This window comes from Cebus imitator, unplaced genomic scaffold, assembly GCF_001604975.1.
Source record: "Cebus imitator isolate Cc_AM_T3 unplaced genomic scaffold, Cebus_imitator-1.0 Scaffold15, whole genome shotgun sequence".
NCBI classification, from domain to species: domain Eukaryota; kingdom Metazoa; phylum Chordata; class Mammalia; order Primates; family Cebidae; genus Cebus; species Cebus imitator.
In genome coordinates this window covers 1487293-1506598 of record NW_016107330.1, presented here as the reverse complement: position 1 = coordinate 1506598, position 19306 = coordinate 1487293, and the positions used below count along the sequence as shown (strand labels likewise).

General features: G+C 38.8%; 1 protein-coding gene across 1 annotated transcript in view; it reads right to left on the bottom strand.

Annotated features, from left to right (window-relative positions):
• KIF1B (kinesin family member 1B) overlaps positions 1 to 19306 on the bottom strand; it is a 183363-nt gene that overhangs the window by 76516 nt on the left and 87541 nt on the right. The window contains exons 17-21 of the mRNA XM_037730774.1: positions 17465 to 17544; positions 16537 to 16643; positions 15364 to 15447; positions 14941 to 15121; positions 14660 to 14732 (exon numbers count right to left, since the gene is read on the bottom strand). Coding sequence (XP_037586702.1) covers positions 14660 to 14732; positions 14941 to 15121; positions 15364 to 15447; positions 16537 to 16643; positions 17465 to 17544 — 525 coding nt within the window. The remainder of the gene's footprint in view (positions 1 to 14659; positions 14733 to 14940; positions 15122 to 15363; positions 15448 to 16536; positions 16644 to 17464; positions 17545 to 19306) is intronic.

The window sequence follows — 19306 nt, the reverse complement described above, 5'->3', positions numbered from 1 at the left end:
AAAAAAAAAAAAAAAAAAAAAAACAACTTTTGCAACTAGTGACATGTTTGCATGCTGGCAGGAATAATCCAGAAGGAGAGAAACTGATGATGCAAAAGAGAAGAGGGTAAATGTACAACAAGTTCTTGAGAGGGTATGGAATGCAGGGAACAAGGCCTGGGCTGGGAGAGGATCAAGGACAGTTCATCCACTAACAGGAAGGAAAGCTCAGCATAGGTATGGATGGATCACGCAGGCAAAACTAGACAAAATCCCTTTGTCTAGAAGGAAATTTCTTCTGATTGCTTGGTCTAGAAGAAATTTCTTCTGATTGCTTCTTTTCTCCTCAGCGAAACAAAAACATCGTCAGCTAAGAGCAATGAGAGACTACATTAAAACCTTTCAGAGCACCTTGTATTTTTTCATCATGGCGCTTGTCACAATGTACTAAGTCACTACTGGTGTGGTTATTACGGCTGTCTCCCTCTATAACTCTGAGAATTTCATGAGGCCAGGACCACACATTTGTCACTTACCACTTATCCCAGCAACTGGCATATACCTGTCTTCCAGATCACATACACAGTCATATACTGATCTTTTAGATAAATATTTATCAGAAGTAGCTATCTTCTAGATCAGGGGTCAGCAAACTGGCCGTCGGGCTAGATCCAGTCCACTGCCTGTTTTTGTAAACACAGTTTGACTGGAACACGGCCACCCTTGTTCATTTCCATATTGTCTATGGCTGCTTAGACAATATAGAGTTGAGCAGTTTCACAAAAAAGACTACATGGTCCACAAAGCCTAAAATATTTACTACCTAGCCTTTTACAGAAAATGCTGATCAAGTCCTCATTCCAGATCACTGGTTATCAAGGGTGGTTACTGGACCAGCAGCATCAGTATCACCTGGGAATTTATCAGATATGCAAATTTATAAGGTCTTGCCCCAGATCTAGTGAATCAGAAACTCTGGAGGTGGGCCCAATAGTCTGAGTTCTCATAAGACCCCCAAAATTTTAATGGACATTACAGTTTGAGAACCACTCTTCCAGGTAATGGATTTATATGACTGGCAAAATGAACAAGACAGATATGGCATTTATTTTAGGTGAGTTTATGTTCTCATGGAAGAACCAAACAAGTACAAAGAAAAGATAATTACAGGCTTTCATTATTAAAACAGTGAGTCAACTTGTGGTGGGCTGGGCACAAAGAGCTCAGGAGCTCAGGTCTGGAAGGGGAGGGAAGCATGATAGAAATTGGCTCCAGGCTTGAGAAGTGCAAGAGCCCAGAGGTGGGAAGAGACTTGATGTACAAGGAACAAAAGGCCAGAGTGCAGTGTGAGAGTGAAAGTGTTAAGAGTGGGGGCCAAGCAGCCAAAACATGTAAAGCCTTGGAGACTACAGTAAGACTCCGATTCTTTCATGCAATGCAAAGCACCTGAGGCTACTGATAAGATATGATTTATATTTTTAAAAGATGATGTTGGTTGCTATGTGGACAATGGATTATAGGAGTCAAGAATAGAAGCAAAGAGACAAGTTTCGGTACTTCAGTACTCTCAATGAAAGATGATGGTGGCACAAGTAGGGCACTTCTGAGGAGGTGATATTTAAGGTAAAATCAATATTACCATTCTGAGTTTTCCTGTTAGGCTGTTTTAGACATTAGACGCTTGGCTCCTAATGGCAGATTATAATTAGCAAGCAATAGCCAGAAGGAAAATATCCACACCCAAGATGATACCCCAGTTGTTGACAACACTTAACTTTGCTCCTCACTACCAGCAGCACTGTGTGGGCATAGTCTCATCAGCACAATGTCACTGCACATATCACACTAATCTTCTGTGTCACCCTATAAATGGTAGGGACATTGCAACTTTTCCATCAGTTTCTCCAACAGTAGAGGAATACAAAGTACCTGAAGGAAAATGGTATGAGGCCAGAAGCAGACCGATTCCAGATTTCATATTTAAAAACTCATGTGGATTTTGTATCCTACCCTATGATACATGATTATGTTGTTTTTAAGTATTAAAAAATAATGTCAGGTCCAAATTCTCATTGATACTACTGGTCTACTCCAGAAAAATATTCTGCTTTGTTCTGTTTCCTTTCTAGTGTACCACTGATACTCTGGGTGAAAAAAGGCAAAGGTTAAAGGAGAAAAGCTGCAGAGTCATTCAAAACTTTTTAGAAATTTAGTGTCTACCTATATAGAGGGAAATAAATCATTTCATTTAAAATAATTCAAATCAAGACTATGTAAAGAAAAAACTGAGAACACGGTTAAAGTAAACTCAAATCAGAAAGTGATATCCTTATTCATCTTTTGTGAGAAAATATTTTATGTAAGTGAAATGTGGCATAAAATAGGGCTGAAAGATCCCGTTTAAGGTAGAATTTTGTTAAACAGAAAAGTGTAGCTAAAGCAAAAGCTTTAAAACTAATCAAGTTCCCGTAGAAATATTTTTTAAAAAGATCTGATTTACAATCATCTTCAGATGGAAAAGCAATAAATAAAACTCAAAAACTAGGTTTGGTTAGCATTACCTTGCTTTCCTTTTTCCTCTTCCCACATAGAGAGAAATCACACTCTTAAAAGATGACTTCAACTTTTATTGAATGAGGTCTTTATTTTTTAACATTACAAACTAACACTCCCTTTCTTAAAAGGCAGATCTTACACTCAAAGACAATCTTCAAGCATTTTTTGTTGTTTAAGAAATTGAGGGGGAAATCCACAGTTCATTAACAAGAAGAATCAAAACTTCATTTTACAGTAATAATGGGACGACTAATACATTTCACAATCAAAAGTGGTTCAAGCTAAGAATATCTAGAACAGATATTAAAATCTGAAAAAGATGACACAAACTGGACAATTATGAGTGTCACTTATCACAATTTTGGCTCTAACAGTACATAACAAATGCTTGTTTTGCACTGCACCTAAGAAGCCTCCTTCGTTAAGGTACACCAGGACACAGGCAGTATCTCCTCCGCCCAGTCATTTGTACAAATCATTAAGGCGAGTCTACAATGGACCAATAAGGCACTGGGACACGGCAGCTAACTTCAGGAAGTCTGTGTAACTTCCTGTAGTAAAACAGCCTTTAATGCAGACATAGGTATGACAAATTCAGTGTTCTGTTTTGTTTTTCAGCGTCAACCTGTACCTAAAGCACAAAAGGTCACTTCAAGTCACTTCAATGTAATAAACAATTCCCATTCACCACATTACTAATGAAAAGAGAAATAATTCACTGGGCTAGAAGGAAATAGAAGCAGGAATAAATAAAATGCCCTTTGCTTTGGATTTATTAAAGAGAATGTCTTTAACTCTCGAAGGAATACCATTCTGGTTTATGAAACTATACCAATTAATTCTCTTCTATATTACCACTGTCAGATCATCACATAACTTGAATAGCATAAACACTTTTTCCCCCACTTTGCTATAATAATAGCTAGGGCTACCTCAACAATAATGGTTTAATTATGACCATTTCTCTTTGGTCTTGTGGTATTTAAGCTCAGAGAGAAATCACATTAAAAAAACAAACAGGCCGGGCACAGTGGCTCACATCAGCCAACATGGTGAAACCCCATCTCTACTAAAAATACAAAAGCTAGCCAGGCATGGTAGCATGCACCTGTAATCCCGGCTACTCAGAAGGCTGAGACAGGATAATTGCTTGAACCCAGGAGGCAGAGGTTGCAGTCAGCCAAGATCACGCCACTGTAATCCAGCCTGGGTGACAGAACAAGACTGTCAGAAAACAACAACACAAAAAAAACAAAGTAATATGCGCCATACCAAGAGTTCACAAAAGGATGGCACTAGTTACTTATTTAGTAAAAGATTCAATTAAGCAATTTTATTCATACACAGTTATTCTCTAGGATAAGCATTTGCTCAGAAATGCATCATGGGGCATAGACAGCAGTCCATAAAACCTTGGTTAATTTCTTTCCGGTCATCTATGAAATTAAGGGATCCTTTAGCTATCTAAACAATATTTCAGCAACATGAGGATACCTAGGATTAGTAGATGAAGCATAAATATAAACCCAATTCTTTGGAATATCACTGTGGACATAGTCTTTACAACAATCCACAGTTGTACATGAAAATATTATATAACTCTTCATTCTGCAGTTTTTTTTTTTTTTTTTTTTTTTTTTCCTTGAAACAGAGTCTCCCTCTATTGCCCAGGCTGGAGAGTTGTGGCACAATCTCAGTTCAATGCAACCTCCGCCTCCTGGGTTCAAGCGATTCTCCTGCCTCAGCCTCCTGAGTAGCTGGACTACAGGCATACAGCACCACGCCTGGATAGTTTTTTTGTATTTTTAGTAGAGACTGGGTTTCACCATATTGCAGGCTGGTCTTGAACTCCTGACCTCATGATCCATCCACCCTGGCCTCCCAAAGTGCTGGGATTACAGGTGTGAGCCACCGTGCCCAGACTCTACAGTGTTACCTAATCACCAGTGGAGAGTAACTCACTCATTCCCATGGTTTAGAGGGAAACAAGGGTACCTGTCCATAATAAGATTAAAAGACCACTGTAAGAATGAAAATATATGGACCTACTCTATGTTATCTCAAGTTGGGGAAATGAGAGCCCATTTTTGCTACAGAGTTGAAACCCAAATAATATAATAAATATTATCTTAAAAAAAAAACACACACACAGGTTCTCACTCTATCTCCCAGGCTGCAGTGCACTGGTTATTCATAGGCAAGATCCCATTACTGATCAGCCTGGGAGTTTCGGCCTGCTCCATTTCCGACCTGGGCTGGGTTCACCCCTCCTTAGGCAACCTTGTGGTTTCCGGCTTCAGGGAGATCACCCTATTGATGCCAAACTTAGTGCAGACACCCAACTGGCATAGCGCACCACAGCCCAGAACTCCTGGGTTCTAGTGATCCTCCTACTTCAGCCTCTTGAGTAGCTGGGGGCTGTAGGCGTGTGCCACCACACCTAGCAATGACTATTTTTAATTTTAGAAAATAAATTGTATCTAGAAAGAAATAGCACAGTTATGTCTAAAGAGGAATAAAAAAGGTCAACTGGGTTTACACAAGACGCATTGAAGTGACTGATTTGAAGTAGCCTATCAAGTACATTCAAACCAAATGGCACAAGAGATTGTCATCTCGGTAAGTCAACCCATTACAGACATCATTTACCCATGTCTAATCTGCCATAAAACCTCAGTTGAAGACTTCAACTGTTCTAGCTATGAAAGCAAAAATACCTCTCAAAGGTTCTCTTTTTAAGGGAAAAAAAATGTTAACTGGAAGCAACTTTCTGTGCATTAAGTATTTTCTTAGAGGCAAAGAAAAAATACTATGATTAAAAATAATGTGTTCTAATAAAGCATAGTGCCCACATGCAAAGGAAAAAAAACATAATCACAATTTTTAAGGCTTCCTTGAATGCTAACCGCTATCTTGGTTGTAGTTTTTCACATCATTTGGAAGACAAGTGTTTGCTAGATGATTTCATGTGACTTAGGAATCTTCCAGAACATGAAGTCAGGCAATTTCAGACATCTCTGGCTCTTCAGATTGCCTCTTAGAAACGTTTTTGACAACTCAAGAGATAAGGAACGATGTAGAAGATGATTCTTTTCTTTCCATTAAAACCCATCTTTCATAGTGGATTTTCCAGTGAGGCAAACTGAGATCACAACCAAATAAAATGAGGTATTGATACAATAAATGTTCATCAGGACTTCGCCTTCTTGTTTGAGTGTCTACGAGCATTACTACTGCTAATCAAAGAATAGTTTATCACATATCATCTCCTTTATTCCAAACCCAACCGAAGTTAACTTTTATTTCACTATTTCATCAACTATTGGAAAAAAGCAGCACCACAGAGCCATATGCTGTAGCTTTGTCCTCATGTCCCACCTCTTCCCTCTCAGGCCAAATATCCTCCTTACAAACTTATATACACTGCTGAAAGAACTTATGCAAGTTTTTTGTTGGTATTTCTGTTGGCATGATTTTGGTGAGTAATTCACTTTGTGTGCGTATGTGTCAAATGACACACTGAACTTCAAAACACAAACCACAAACAGAATCCCAGACACAGTGTCAATTTACAGATTCTGGTATGACAAATTTCATACATATTCTGATACATTGAAAAGAAAAAAACTATTATATGAGTTTTTTTTTGTAAAATACAGAATAAAAGAAGATGTGGAAGATGAAAAGCTATGTATAATGTTTGAAGATATGTTTGAAGACCTTTAGTTTTGGCTTATGAAGATTCTAATTGTATTTAAATAAGGGAACAGACATGAATGAGAAATCCAAAGCTGTGTCCACACAGTTGCATGTTATTTTTAAACCAATTTCTAACATTTATGGAGAATAACGGACATTTAATTCTGCTTATCAAATTCTCCTTTTGAAGGCATAAACTAAGAGGCATGTCTTTCTGGATGTCAGGTTAACTTATAGGCATTATGAAAACATAACAAACTTATACCAAGATGGGACAAGTCTGTGTAAGTATATTAATTTTCTAGGCACCAAAAAAGGAGGAACGTTTCAGAAAAAGGAGTTCTTGATGCTTTATCCAAAATTTCAGAAACTGCCCGTTTATGGTATACAAGCAAAAGGGAGGTGTTGAAACTTTTACCAGTGTTTTGTCTTAACAGTATAAAACCAGTTAATATTTATAATGTAAATAATAAGAACTCAAGGTCAAAGGTAGAACCAAATCAAATCACGAGCTAATACGGTCTGATTCTCCACCATGATTTCAAGTTTGTCCAGTAACTGACTTATACTGTGGTTTCTCGACCAGCTTTGAGATTAGGTGCTGAGAACTGTCTCCTCATCCGCGGAGGTGTCACAAACTGGCTACAGTGGCTGGGTTTGTCAGTCGGCTTCTGATAAGAAGTGGCTGCACTGCCCTCTAACTGACCTCCAGTGTTATAATTACAGTAAGACTGACGGTGTTGATGAATATGGCGCTTTGCCTGGAAAGTCTGCACATCAGCAGTGGAGTGGCCACTGTGGGAGTTTAATGACTCCACAGAGGCAGATGCCTGGCAGCGCGTACTTTTCGGCTGGCCGTTATTGAGAGAATTGCTTCTCCAACGTAGTTGAGGTGATTGTTGCTGATTATTAACATGCTGCTTGCTAACTTGGATATGATCTTGACTTCTCATTCCTTGAGAGCCCCATGGTAACTGGGGATCCTTAAAAGCTCCTTTACCCCCTTTTTCTTGGCTCTCTTCTTTATTCCCTTTCCTCGCTTCATCATCTTTTGGAATTCTAAGCTCTATAACCTCATCTTCTGTTATGATGATATGTGTCCCAGGACTCCAAGAGTTTCTGTGTTTAGGGTTGCTCTTAAAGGGGAAGCGGGGCTTCCGGTTCTCAGGAGGGATGAACCTATGAGGTACATTCTGCCGACGAAGCTGCTTCGTTATCTCCTGCTGTTGCAAGTTCTTAAACCGAATTTGCTCTTGCCTCATCCAGCGCAGACGTCCACGTCTAAAAGCTGGATCCCCATTCATCAGCTGGGAAACACGTTCTTCTTTTGCAAGTTCTCCATTGTCTCCCTTACTTACATTATTGTCAGAGGTGCTACTAACACCAGCACCAACAGGCTCCTTGGCTTTGAGGCTTCCTGGGCTTTTCTGTTCCTGAGATCCAATCAGTGGCAAGACTTTCTCCATTTTGAGCATTTTATTTCTTAAGACTTTTATCTCCTCATCTTTCATGTTATTTTGCTTTTTGACTTCTTGCAAAATATCTTCCAGTTTGTCTATATGAACCTTGAGGTCATCTACATCAGTGCCGCCTTTCCCAGTGGCCATGACGTCTTCGATCTTCTCATCCCCAACACCGACAGTATCCCAGACATCCCTGGCCACTGCCCTCCAAGAGTCCCGCTCATTGGGGTCTTTCTTGCCATACATGGCACAAAGCTCCTTCATCTTGACAATAGCCAGGGCTTCAATCTCCTGTCGACTGTGCCTGAAGTCGTTGAGAGCAACCTCATAGCAAATCTCTTTGACTGCCTGAATTTTAAGATCTGAGATCGTGACCCACTTGGAATCTTTACTCAAGCGCCTTCTTTGGGGTATCTGATACATTTTAATTGGTTCTCGTTTCTTTCCACTGCTGGGGAGGCCACATTTTTTAACAATGGTTTGCAACTTGCTGGGAGGTAGCTTTTCTCTCAGAGAAGTAATCAGTTTCCAGCTCTCTTCACACGACCTCTTGTCAGAATCGTCCCCGCTATCAGAATCCGCGTCCTTTGGAAAAACAAAATCAAAAAATGGCCCCAAAATAACCAAAATTAAAATGTAAAAAAGGAAAATTAAATTAAAAAAAAAAGCAAGCAAAAAAGCCTTAACCAAATTAAAAAATATAACCAAAAAGACTAAAAAACAAAACAAAACAAAAAACCCCTCAATGTGGAAATCTATTAAGATATATACCTATGTACATTTCTATTAATATAAAGATTTGTTTATTTGGTGTTCCTAATCCAAATTTCCACTTTCCGGCTTAAGTGATGAAATTTGCCACCAAATTTCTTAGAAGGATTGACAACAGGGATGAGTCTCTCACCCTATGGTCACACAAAATTATTCAAATGGCGTGACTTAACAACCCCACTATCTAAAGAAAATGAAGTAAAACCTAGGCCCCACACATCATGCTAACAACCCATGCAGACATTTCCCCCACATTTGCCTTGGTTATTGCTGTTGCTTCTTCCAGAATCTCTTTCCCCCATGAGTGAGCACAGATGCCATAGAAAGATGTGACGAGCAGGCGGATTAACAAAGGTTAGTAAGGCTGTAGGACGCCAAGTTTTGTTTAGCTTTACTAAAAAGAGCAGCCCTAGAAAAAAGTTAGAAGATGAGAATGTAGAAAAAGAAGCAATCAAACAGGGATGATGTTAAAAATGCTAAAAATCCGTATGAGCAGACCATGTAAGTTCTTAATCAACCAAATGGTATTTTTCTGTAAGACAAGAGGGTTTGAAAATCATCTTTCCATGAGCAGAGGATTTGCTATTTTTTGTCATGTTAAATGTATCCATTTCAATTGTACAATTAAAGTTTGTTACCTGGATAACAAGGAAGCTTTTTTTTTTTTTTTTAAAGATCCTCATAGTGGGTGTGTTTTGTTTTTCACACATACAAATCAATAAATATCTCACCTCCAAAATTTTGAGAAATAAATTACCAGAACAAAAATTAAGCTGGGCAAATATACTTCCCGAATATAATTTTAAATTCCCCAAGTCATATTTTAGTTAAGTACAACTTAGAGATGTTTTCTATCTAGAAAACCTATGACATTTTTAGCTATTTGAAGAATATCACTTTAAGTGACAACTCTTCCAATAAACACATAAAACACAAAGATTATACTCTGGTCACATAAAATTGATCCGCTTTAAAACGTATCTTTAACTGTCTTTCCAGCTGTCTTTGCACCCTTCCCTCTTTTTCAAAAAAACAATTACTTAGCCCTAAATCAGCAGCCTGACTTCACAACAATGTAATTTCAAGGGCTGTTTGGTTAAGAACCAATAGTTCTTAACTAATACAAGCAAATCTTGACAACATGAATCTCTATGAAAGCAATGTTGAATTTAGAATTCCAAATATAAGTGGGATTAGAAAGACGTTCTATTCAAGAGATAAAAATTGTTGGGAAAAGAAAATACTCGGCTGCTCTGCCTATGGGGTAGGCATAGCTTTGGGGTAGGTATGCTTTGCTTTTTTTTTTTTTTTTTAAAGACAGAATCTTGCTCCGTTGCCCAGGTTGGAATGCAGTGGTGCAATCTCAGCTCACTGCAACCTCCGCCTCCCGGGTTCAAGAGATTCTCCTGCCTCAGCCTCCCGAGTAGTTGGGATTACAGGCACCTGCCACCACATCCAGTTAATTTTTGTATTTTTAGTAGAGACAGGGTTTCACCATGTTGGCCTGGCTGAGGTGACTGACCTCAGGTGATCCACCCGCTTTAGCCTCCCAAAGTTCGGGATTACAAGCATGAGCCACCACACCCAGCCTATTTTTTTACTTTTTTAATAAACTTGCTTTCACTTAAAAAAAAACTCAACTCATAGATGAGTAGTTTAAGATAGTCTAGTAAATATCAATATATCATTACATAACAGTCTCTTTACTCACTATGGTTACAAAAAATATTTCTAGAGGGGTTTGTTTGCTTTTTAAAGGAATTGGAACTGACAAATAGTACCTTGCCTTCTAGACAAAAGTTTGTTGTTGTTTTTGTTTGCTTGCTTTGTTTTTTGAGACAGGGACCCAAACCGGTCTCAAATACCTGCACTCAAGTGATCCTCCTGCCTTTGCTGGGACTATAGGCACACATCACCACACCTGGCTAAACTAAAGATTTGCCTGTATAGCCACTTTCTAAGGAACCAAAAAGTAACTTTCAACAATAATCATCATAATTTGGCCTGGAAAATTCAAACTGTTGCCACTGATTTATATAATTCTATTGACCTACAAATGAGTACTATGCCCACTATGACTCTCACGTTATTTGATAACTTAGCAACAAAAAGCAGTATAGCTTGCTGTACTCTATCATACACTCAGCATTTCTTGATAAAAAAAAAGAAAAAAAGAAAAAAAAAGAATAGAGAAAAAAAAGCTTGCTGTAACAGGATGTTTAAAAAACAAAGAAAAAAGTTGAAAAAGCAGTAAAGCTAAATTTATACAGATTCTACACTGATTTTTCATTTTTAGTTTTAAAAACGAGAATGGTTAATTTTAAGTGATAAAGATGACATTAATAAATATTAGAGGAAAAAGTCTGACTGACTCCTGAAGAGGATTTTTTGCAAATATGTATAAACTGAGTTTTACAGAATATAAATAAATTCTCTTTGATTCTTCCCACATGACTAACAACTATCATCTTTTTTCTGGCTGTTTTTCTTTTCCTCTCCAAATTGCTTAAGAGTGAAATGAATATTACCTAATTCAGGAAATGACAAGTATTCTGAGCATTGTTTTAATATCATGCTTGAGAGACAAAATTTATCTTTAAATTCTAAAATATATGAGTCTACATAAATCCAAAAGAACTCAACTCAAGTTAAATCAAGCAGCCATCATTTTCTTTCTTTTAAAAATACTGCCATTTTGACTCTGTAGAATATGTCCTCTTCATAGTTCAAACATGTCACCCTGTCACATATTGATAGTGATACTAAAAACTATATGCAAAGTTTATGTGATATAAATCCTAACTTCATGTCAAAAAAATAATGTTTTATAATGTTTATTTATTTATTTTATTATTATTATTTTTTTGACACTGAGTCTCGCTTTATCACCCAGGCTGTAGTGCAATGGCACGATCTTGGCTTGCTGCAACCTCCACCTCCCAAGTTCAAGCAATTCTCCTGCCTCAGCCTCCCAAGTAGCTGTGATTATAAGCACCCGCCATGATGCCTAATTTTTGTATTTTTTTTTTTTTTTTTTTGGGTTTCCCTCAGGTTCTCCAGTCTGGATTGCAATGGCGCGATCTCGGCTCACCACAACCTCCGCCTCCTGGGTTCAGGCAATTCTCCTGCCTCAGCCTCCTGAGTAGCTGGGATTACAGGCACGCACCACCATGCCCAGCTAATGTTTTGTATTTTTAGTAGAGACGGGGTTTCACCATGTTGACCAGGATGGTCTCGATCTCTTGACCTCGTGATCCACCCGCCTTGGCCTCCCAAAGTGCTGGGATTACAGGCTTGAGCCACCGCGCCCGGCTAATTTTTGTATTTTTAGTAGAGATGGGGTTTCACCATGTTGGCCAGGCTGGTCTCCAACTCCTGACCTCAAGTGATCTTTCTGCCTTGGCCTCCCAAAGTGCTAGGATTACAGGCGTGAGCCACTGTGCCTGGCCGAATTTTTATAATATTTAGATTCATTCATTAAGAAGTTGGAAAGCTACTGAGGTCTGGTCAATTCACATGTCACAAAATGATCCTTCGGCTTTCATTAAATGCCAAATGCAAAGTAGGTCTCCTAAAGAGACTCTGCAAGGAACTTATGCAAATAAGAGGGAAGATCCAAAAACAGTATGTAAAAAGCAAGCACAGATAGGACCAGGAGTATCAAAGAGCACTAACTGGAAGGGAATGCTCAGCACCATAATAATGTGATACATCTGGGAACTATCAGAAAACTCATGAGCCTGAATTCCATTGTTTAATGCTTACAGTATGCAAAAAATGATTACATATGGTAAATATTAAATAAATATTTGCTGAGTAATAATTGCTTTGTATTCTCTCAATATTTATTCACAGGGTGCATTACAAATATATCTGTTAATTGACCAATACAGGATAATAAAAATACATTTTCCATTCAGTATTACTACTAGTAGATGTTCTTTGGGTTAAAGTGTTAGAAATCAGGTCCCCCCTTAAGTCAAGAAATGGAAGAGGAACAGACAGACTTTTGAGAGGAAAGCAACTTCCTTGCTTTAAGGAGCTGCTCTAGAAATCCTGGCTTCCTTTCACACACAAAGAGCAAATAACAACCAGAATCTGATTATCTGCAGGCTATGTATGCCACCTAGAAACTAAATATGTCTCAGACATTCACTTTCTCTTTATTTAGTGGCCATCTTTATTTTAGGGCACAGAATGATCACCAACTCTTGGTTATGGACAGCACCAGGCACCCTTATTCTGCCGTGCCTAGTTACTCTAAGTGAGGTTCCCAGGTCCAGGATCATTGGCATCACCTAGAAGCTTGTTGGAAATGCATACTCAGGTCCCAACCCAGACCTACTCAATCAGTTTCTAAGTTTTTTTTTCTTTTTTTTTTTTTTTTGAAACAAGAGTTATGCTCTTGTTGCCCAGACTGGAGTGCAATGGCGCAGTATCAGCTCACTGCAACCTCCACCTCTGGTTCAAGCGATTTTCCTGCCTCAGCCTCCTGAGTAGCTGGGATAGAGATGGGGTTTCAGCATGTTCACCAGGCTAGTCTCTAACACCTGACTTCAGGTGATCCGCTCACTTTGGCCTCCCAAAGTGCTGGGATTACAGGCGTGAGCCACTGCACCCGGCCAAGTTTTGGTTTCCTCAACTATAAACTGGAGGTAACATTGCATATTTTACTTATGCATACACCTACCAAAGAGGGTTGTTTTGAGGATCAAGTAAATTGAAGGATGTTAATGCTCTCTGTAAATTATAAAGCACTATACAAATACAAGGCATTATCGTTAATAATAGAGCTTAATTACATCTGTCCTCGTTTGATCTCTCACAGACCATCAGAGGCATGTTATTAGAATGTACTACATTATTAAGATAAAAGACTTCTCTGTGTGTCACAAACCTTTTAAGCCACTAATCACATTGTAGCTAGTACTTTCCGTTTTCATTAAAAACTTAATGCTAAAAAGGCCTCCTAATGCGCCTCGGTCGGTAACACTGCTATTACCTTGCCCCAAACCCTTGATTTATTCTTACAATCCATTCTTTTTAGGGTTTTATTAGAATTTGCAAGATAACAAACTAACTGGTTTAATCCATGCCCACGTCTGAGAATGAGGTGCCCTGGAAAACGTTGCTTCTGCTCAAGTCCTTCACTTTTCTGGCCCACGTAGCACTAGCCCCTTCTTCTCCAAAACACAGATCATGACTATCAGACTGTAATTTACATGTTGTATTTTATACTAAGGAGAGAAGCCTTATCTTAAATAAAAGATATGAATGAATCTTAAAAAATGAGAACTTCCTAAGCTGCATCCACAGTAACCAAAGGTTAGTTATACTTTATTCTTACATATCAAATGAATGCTGCGAAGGTCTTATTACCACAGCTTTGTTAACCAAAATTGGTTGGCTTTAAAAAAATCTAACTAATGGATCAACTTATTTATTCATGAGATTCAGTTTCTATCAAATCTGGGAAATCCATTACCATTATAAAATGCTGAAGCCATTAGTATTACATCAATAGCTGGGACCTTAAACAGACTTTCCAGCTGCTCACCCAAATCCTCCCTCCCTCAAAGGAAGCAGGCCTTCTGTCCTGCCTGTGCTGGGTATGCAGCCTCTGCTCCGACCGCTACCACACATGCCACTGAGAACCTGGTTGAGAATTCAGACTCCATGCAGGGGAACAGGAAAGGAGTAACACATGCAACTGTGCAGCAACATGTTTGGACACAGTTTAACTTAAAAAAAAAAAACTGCCCAGCGTAAGAACAATCCCAAAGTCAGCCCAAGAGCAGAGAATTAGTACTATCAAGTGATCAGAAACAAAACCAAGGCAAACTCCCACCAAATTCAATATTCAGAGTAATTATTAAAAGAACCACCACTGATGCAAATTCCAAAACCACTATCAAGAGGTAAAGGCTACCAAAAAAGCTCTATTTCCTTAAAAAGTATTTGGTTGTTAACAGAAGTAAAGATTTGGCTTTAAGTCATAAAAAGTCCAAAAGAATACCTCTATGGACTATTTTTCAGGCTAAGGCTACCAGGAAATTTAAGTTCATTCTCCATTAAGGAAATGATAGAATAGTACATGGTATCATTTTGGGTGAGTGCTGCTCTGTGGAACATGGAAAGCATGGGAACAAGCTGCCCTTTTCCCAACAGTTTAGCGGATTCAGGACTCCTACCAGTCTCTGCTGCTCCAAAAGAAGATCTGCTTCTTCCTTCTCCTTTTTGTATAAGATCTCCATTTCCTGTAGCCTAGAAGTAAAAAAAAAAAAAAAAAAAAAAAAAAAAAAAAAAAAAAAAAAAAAAAAAAAAAAAAAAAAAAAAAAAAAAAAAAAAAAAAAAAAAAAAAAAGGCAAAAAGAATAAACTGTGAAGTCATCGAGCTATTATTTGAAGAATGCTATTAATATTAAGTGTTTAAAAGAAGAGATAGTCACGTGGGCTGCAGAATTGTGCATTACCTTTTCTCCATCTCTTGTTTCATATCAATTCCTTGTTTTTCCAGAAGCTCTCTCTGGGCAAATGTCCAGTCCACAGGCTCAGAGGGGGTCTCAGCAGAAGGAGTCTTCTCTCGTTCAGCTCGTGCTTGTTCCGGGTGGTTAAAACGGAAAACATGGTTTTTACCCATGATGATACGGTTTCCTAGAAACAGAAAAATAGGGTTTCCAAAATAGAAAAATAAGGTTAAGAAATAATTTTTAAAATATATAGTATCTATTTAATAAACTCACCCTCCCTAATGTGAAGACAGCTTTCAGAGCTGTTGTTTTTATAAGAACAAAAATCCTAATGCTAGTACTTCAGCCTTTAAACAGCCAAAAATTATAGTTGTCACACAAGCCATGTGCACATTGCTGAAGACGGCAAACCTCTCCCAGTCTCACCTGAGCGCAGCTGAACAGGCTGGGACACTCTCTTGCCATTTACGTAGGTTTCTGAACGCTCACAGGGCTCTAGGGTCACGATAACTAAGAGGAACACAAACTAATGTTATCATCACAAACCACTGGAATCAAACAATGGAAAGCAGTTGATTATCAGGATTTGTGGTAAGTAGAATAAATCCCTGCAATCATGCGGCTGAAGTGTCTATACAGTAGTTCACTTTGGGGTACTAGAACTAGTCTCAATAGAAGAGGCTATCATTTAACTCTATGTGATTAACCTAAGATAACAGAAAATATTAGTTTTGGTGATCTCTGACAGTTCAGTCAATAAAACTCAAAACCGTCAGAAATCGTTAAGGATGAGACACAGGTAATAACCAGAAACTTAAGATTGAAAGGCTTTTTTTTTTTTTTTTTTTTTTTTTTTTGAGACAGAGTCTCACTCTGTCACCCAGGCTGGAGTGCAGTGGTGCAATCTTGGCTCACTGCAACCTCAGCCTCCCGGGTTCTACAGGGAGAAAGTGATTCTCCTGCCTCAGCTACCTGAGTAGCTCACCACCACACCCAGCTAATTTTTTTGTATTTTTAGTAGAGATGGGGTTTCACCATGTTGCCCAGGCTGGTCTCGAACATCTGACCTTGTGATCTGCCCGCCTCAGTCTCCCAAAGTGCTAGGATTACAGGCATGAGCCACCGCATCCAGCCAAAAAGCCAGTATTTTGATAAAAGAATGAGTGAATTATATAACACAAAAATATCATTAGATTGTTGCTGTTTTGTTAATAACCCAGGCAAAAATCAAGACTTTTTCTTCCCTTTTAGATAAAAATAAATTCTACTGTGTTAAGACTTAATCTCTTTCAAATCTCCTATTACCCAGGATTTTTGTTATTTTCTTGATTTTCTATTAAATAATTAACATTCAAGACCAAGCCTAATTGCCTATATCCTGCTCGGTTCTTGGCAGTAACAAAAGGGCTTCTTTTGTCCAAGCTATTTTCATGTAAAGTAGCCCTGTCCATCTCTGCATTCACAAGCAGTCCAGGTTTCTACATTTTTCAGAATTAGGTTGTATAAGAAAGTACTACTGATAGAGAACACAAAGTCTTAAGGACTTCTCATAATATGAAATGAAAAAGTTGTTGCTGAAGCTCCAGCCAGGATGCTCACCTTCACCGCTGTTGCTTCTCTCACTCCGGAAGATACAATGCTCTTCTTTAATGTGAGCTCCGCTTAGCACTATGTCCTGGCGCCGCTCAGCATCTGCCTGGCCAACCCTGAACACAAGAGAAAGTGTTTCCCAGGGAAATTCAGACACAGAAAGCATTACAAACAATGAACCTCTTTCTCCCAAAGAAAATCCTTTGGTACGTAAAAAAAAAAAAAAAAAGGTATTGCCGGCCGGGCGCGGTGGCTCAAGCCTGTAATCCCAGCACTTTGGGAGGCCGAGGCGGGTGGATCACGAGGTCAAGAGATCGAGACCAACCTGGTCAACATGGTGAAACCCCGTCTCTACTAAAACTACAAAAAATTAGCTGGGCATGGTGGCGCGTGCCTGTAATCCCAGCTACTCAGGAGGCTGAGGCAGGAGAATTGCCTGAACCCAGGAGGCGGAGGTTGCGGTGAGCCGAGATCACGCCATTGCACTCCAGCCTGGGTAACAAGAGCGAAACTCCGTCTCAAAAAAAAACAAAAACAAAAAAAAAAGGTATTGCCTTTTTTCATTAGAAGCTTTCAACTACAAATTCCATCCTCATATATGATCAACATCTGTATATCAGAATAAGAAACAAGGAACACTGAAACACCAGTGTAACTCATACAGCATTATAAGAAGGCATGAGTGAAATAAAATCCCTAAGTAATGTATGTAAGTTGTTAAAGGAAAAAAATTTATTTAGGGTCTTCAGAGAAAAACTACATGTTAACTGGTTCCACTGGCAAAAACACATTATTTGGAAAGAGCAGATAGTTTGTAACTATTTCAGACAAAAAATACAGCAAATCATTACATTAAAATTTTCAACACCTCTTTAGTTACTGAATTATCTAAGAGGGGAAAAAAACATGAAGTGGCCAAAACAAGAAAGAAATGTACCTTGTAATTCCATCTTTGATGTAATAAAGCAGGCACTCAGACATTAGTGGGTCTTCATTGAGGTTAACAAGATGTGGGGTCTGAAAAAGGTTACAGATGATCAGTTTGGAGCAGGGCACCATGAGAGAGCTGTGGTAACAACTGGGGCCTATAGGAAGCCAGGCTCCTTCAACTCTCCACAGAGCTTAGAGAGGGATTTGTTTTTATCTCTAGTTGCGGTTCCATAATGAAGAGAAAATACTCTCTTCAGGTCTCCCCAAACTGAACCAATGCATTCTATTATATTAAATTTAATTAATTAATTGATTTGAGACAGAGTCTTGCTTTGTCATCCAGACTGGAGTGCAGTGGCACGATCTTGGCTCACTGCAACCTCCACCTCCCAGGTTCAAGCGATTCTCCTGTCTCAGCCTCCCAAGTAGCTGGGATTACAGGTGCCCATCACCACACCTAGCTAATTTTTGTATTTTTAGTGGAGACAGGGGTTCCCCATGTTGGCTAGGCTGGTCTCAAACTCCTGAACTCAAGTGATCCACCCTCCTCGGACTCCCAAAGTGCTGTCATTACAGATGTGGGCCACTTCACCTGGCATTCTATTTTAAAGCATGAGTTCTGGGATAAAACAAACAAGATCCAATTTTTGATAAAGTCAAAACAAAAGGAAAAAATTAGGACGGGCCAATTAGCTGAATGGAATAATTATAATTTTTCTAAATGCCTGAGTAAAAATCTCAAGAAATATTTAATTCTTCATGTACTTTTATTAAAATGTCCCCATACACCCCCTGCCACTTTCCAGTATAATTTTTATCAGTTCTTCTATGGTCCCAGTTATTGCCTTTAGTTTATTAGTCTTAACCTTAAAGAAAAAATTAAAATTACTGACATTCAATAATATAAACATCCTCTAACAATCCTCTTCATCTAACTCTAATATTTCTAAATTCTTTTTTTTTAAAAAACCAACCTTCTTTGGTGAAAATACCCCACTGGAATCCAAAAATAAGTCACATGGTCTTGGGGCCAAAATCTACTCAAGAGAGTGCCAGCAAGTGTGGAAGAATGAAAAAAGAGTCAGATGGGGGGGGGGGTAAGAAAAGGGACTATAAAAGATGGTTAAAGAGAAATTTGAAAAAACCTCCACATCTCCTCAACTAGCATCCACCTTGTAGTTAAAGAACTTGACTGGTTTGAGAAAGTCAAAGCCCTTTGTGGGTAGCGTTCTTTAAAGCACGTCATGATTTGAAAAATGGAATCTCAGAAACAAGTCCTAAGACTGAGTTTGGGTGTGGTCACGGTATGTCCCTTCCTTTCATGAAGAAGTGTAGAAAGATGGGTAAAATTACAGAAAAAGCTTTGGAAACAGAGATCTCACTTTGGAATTCCATGCAGTTGAGATCTCAACACTTGTTCAAGTTATTTATGATTCATGTTAAATGCCATATTTTCACAAGTTGTTACAGTAAAAATGTTCCGGCTGGGTGTGGTGGCTCATGCCTGTAATTCCAGCACTTTGGGAGGCCAAGGTGGGCAGATCATGAGGTCAAGAGATCAAGACCACCCTGGCCAACATGGTGAGACCCCGTCTCTATTAAAAATACAAAAATTAGCTGGGTGTGGTGGCGTGCACCTGTAGTCCCAGCTACTTGGGAGGCTGAGGCAGAAGAATCGCTTGAACCTAGGGGGAGGAGGTTGCAGTGAGCTGAGATTACACCACTGTACTCCAGCCTGGATGACAGAGAGAGACTCCGTCTCACAAAAAAACACACAAAAAACCCACCAAAACTGTTAACTGCTAAAATCTATACAATCATAAGTAACACGTCTGAATAAATATATGTC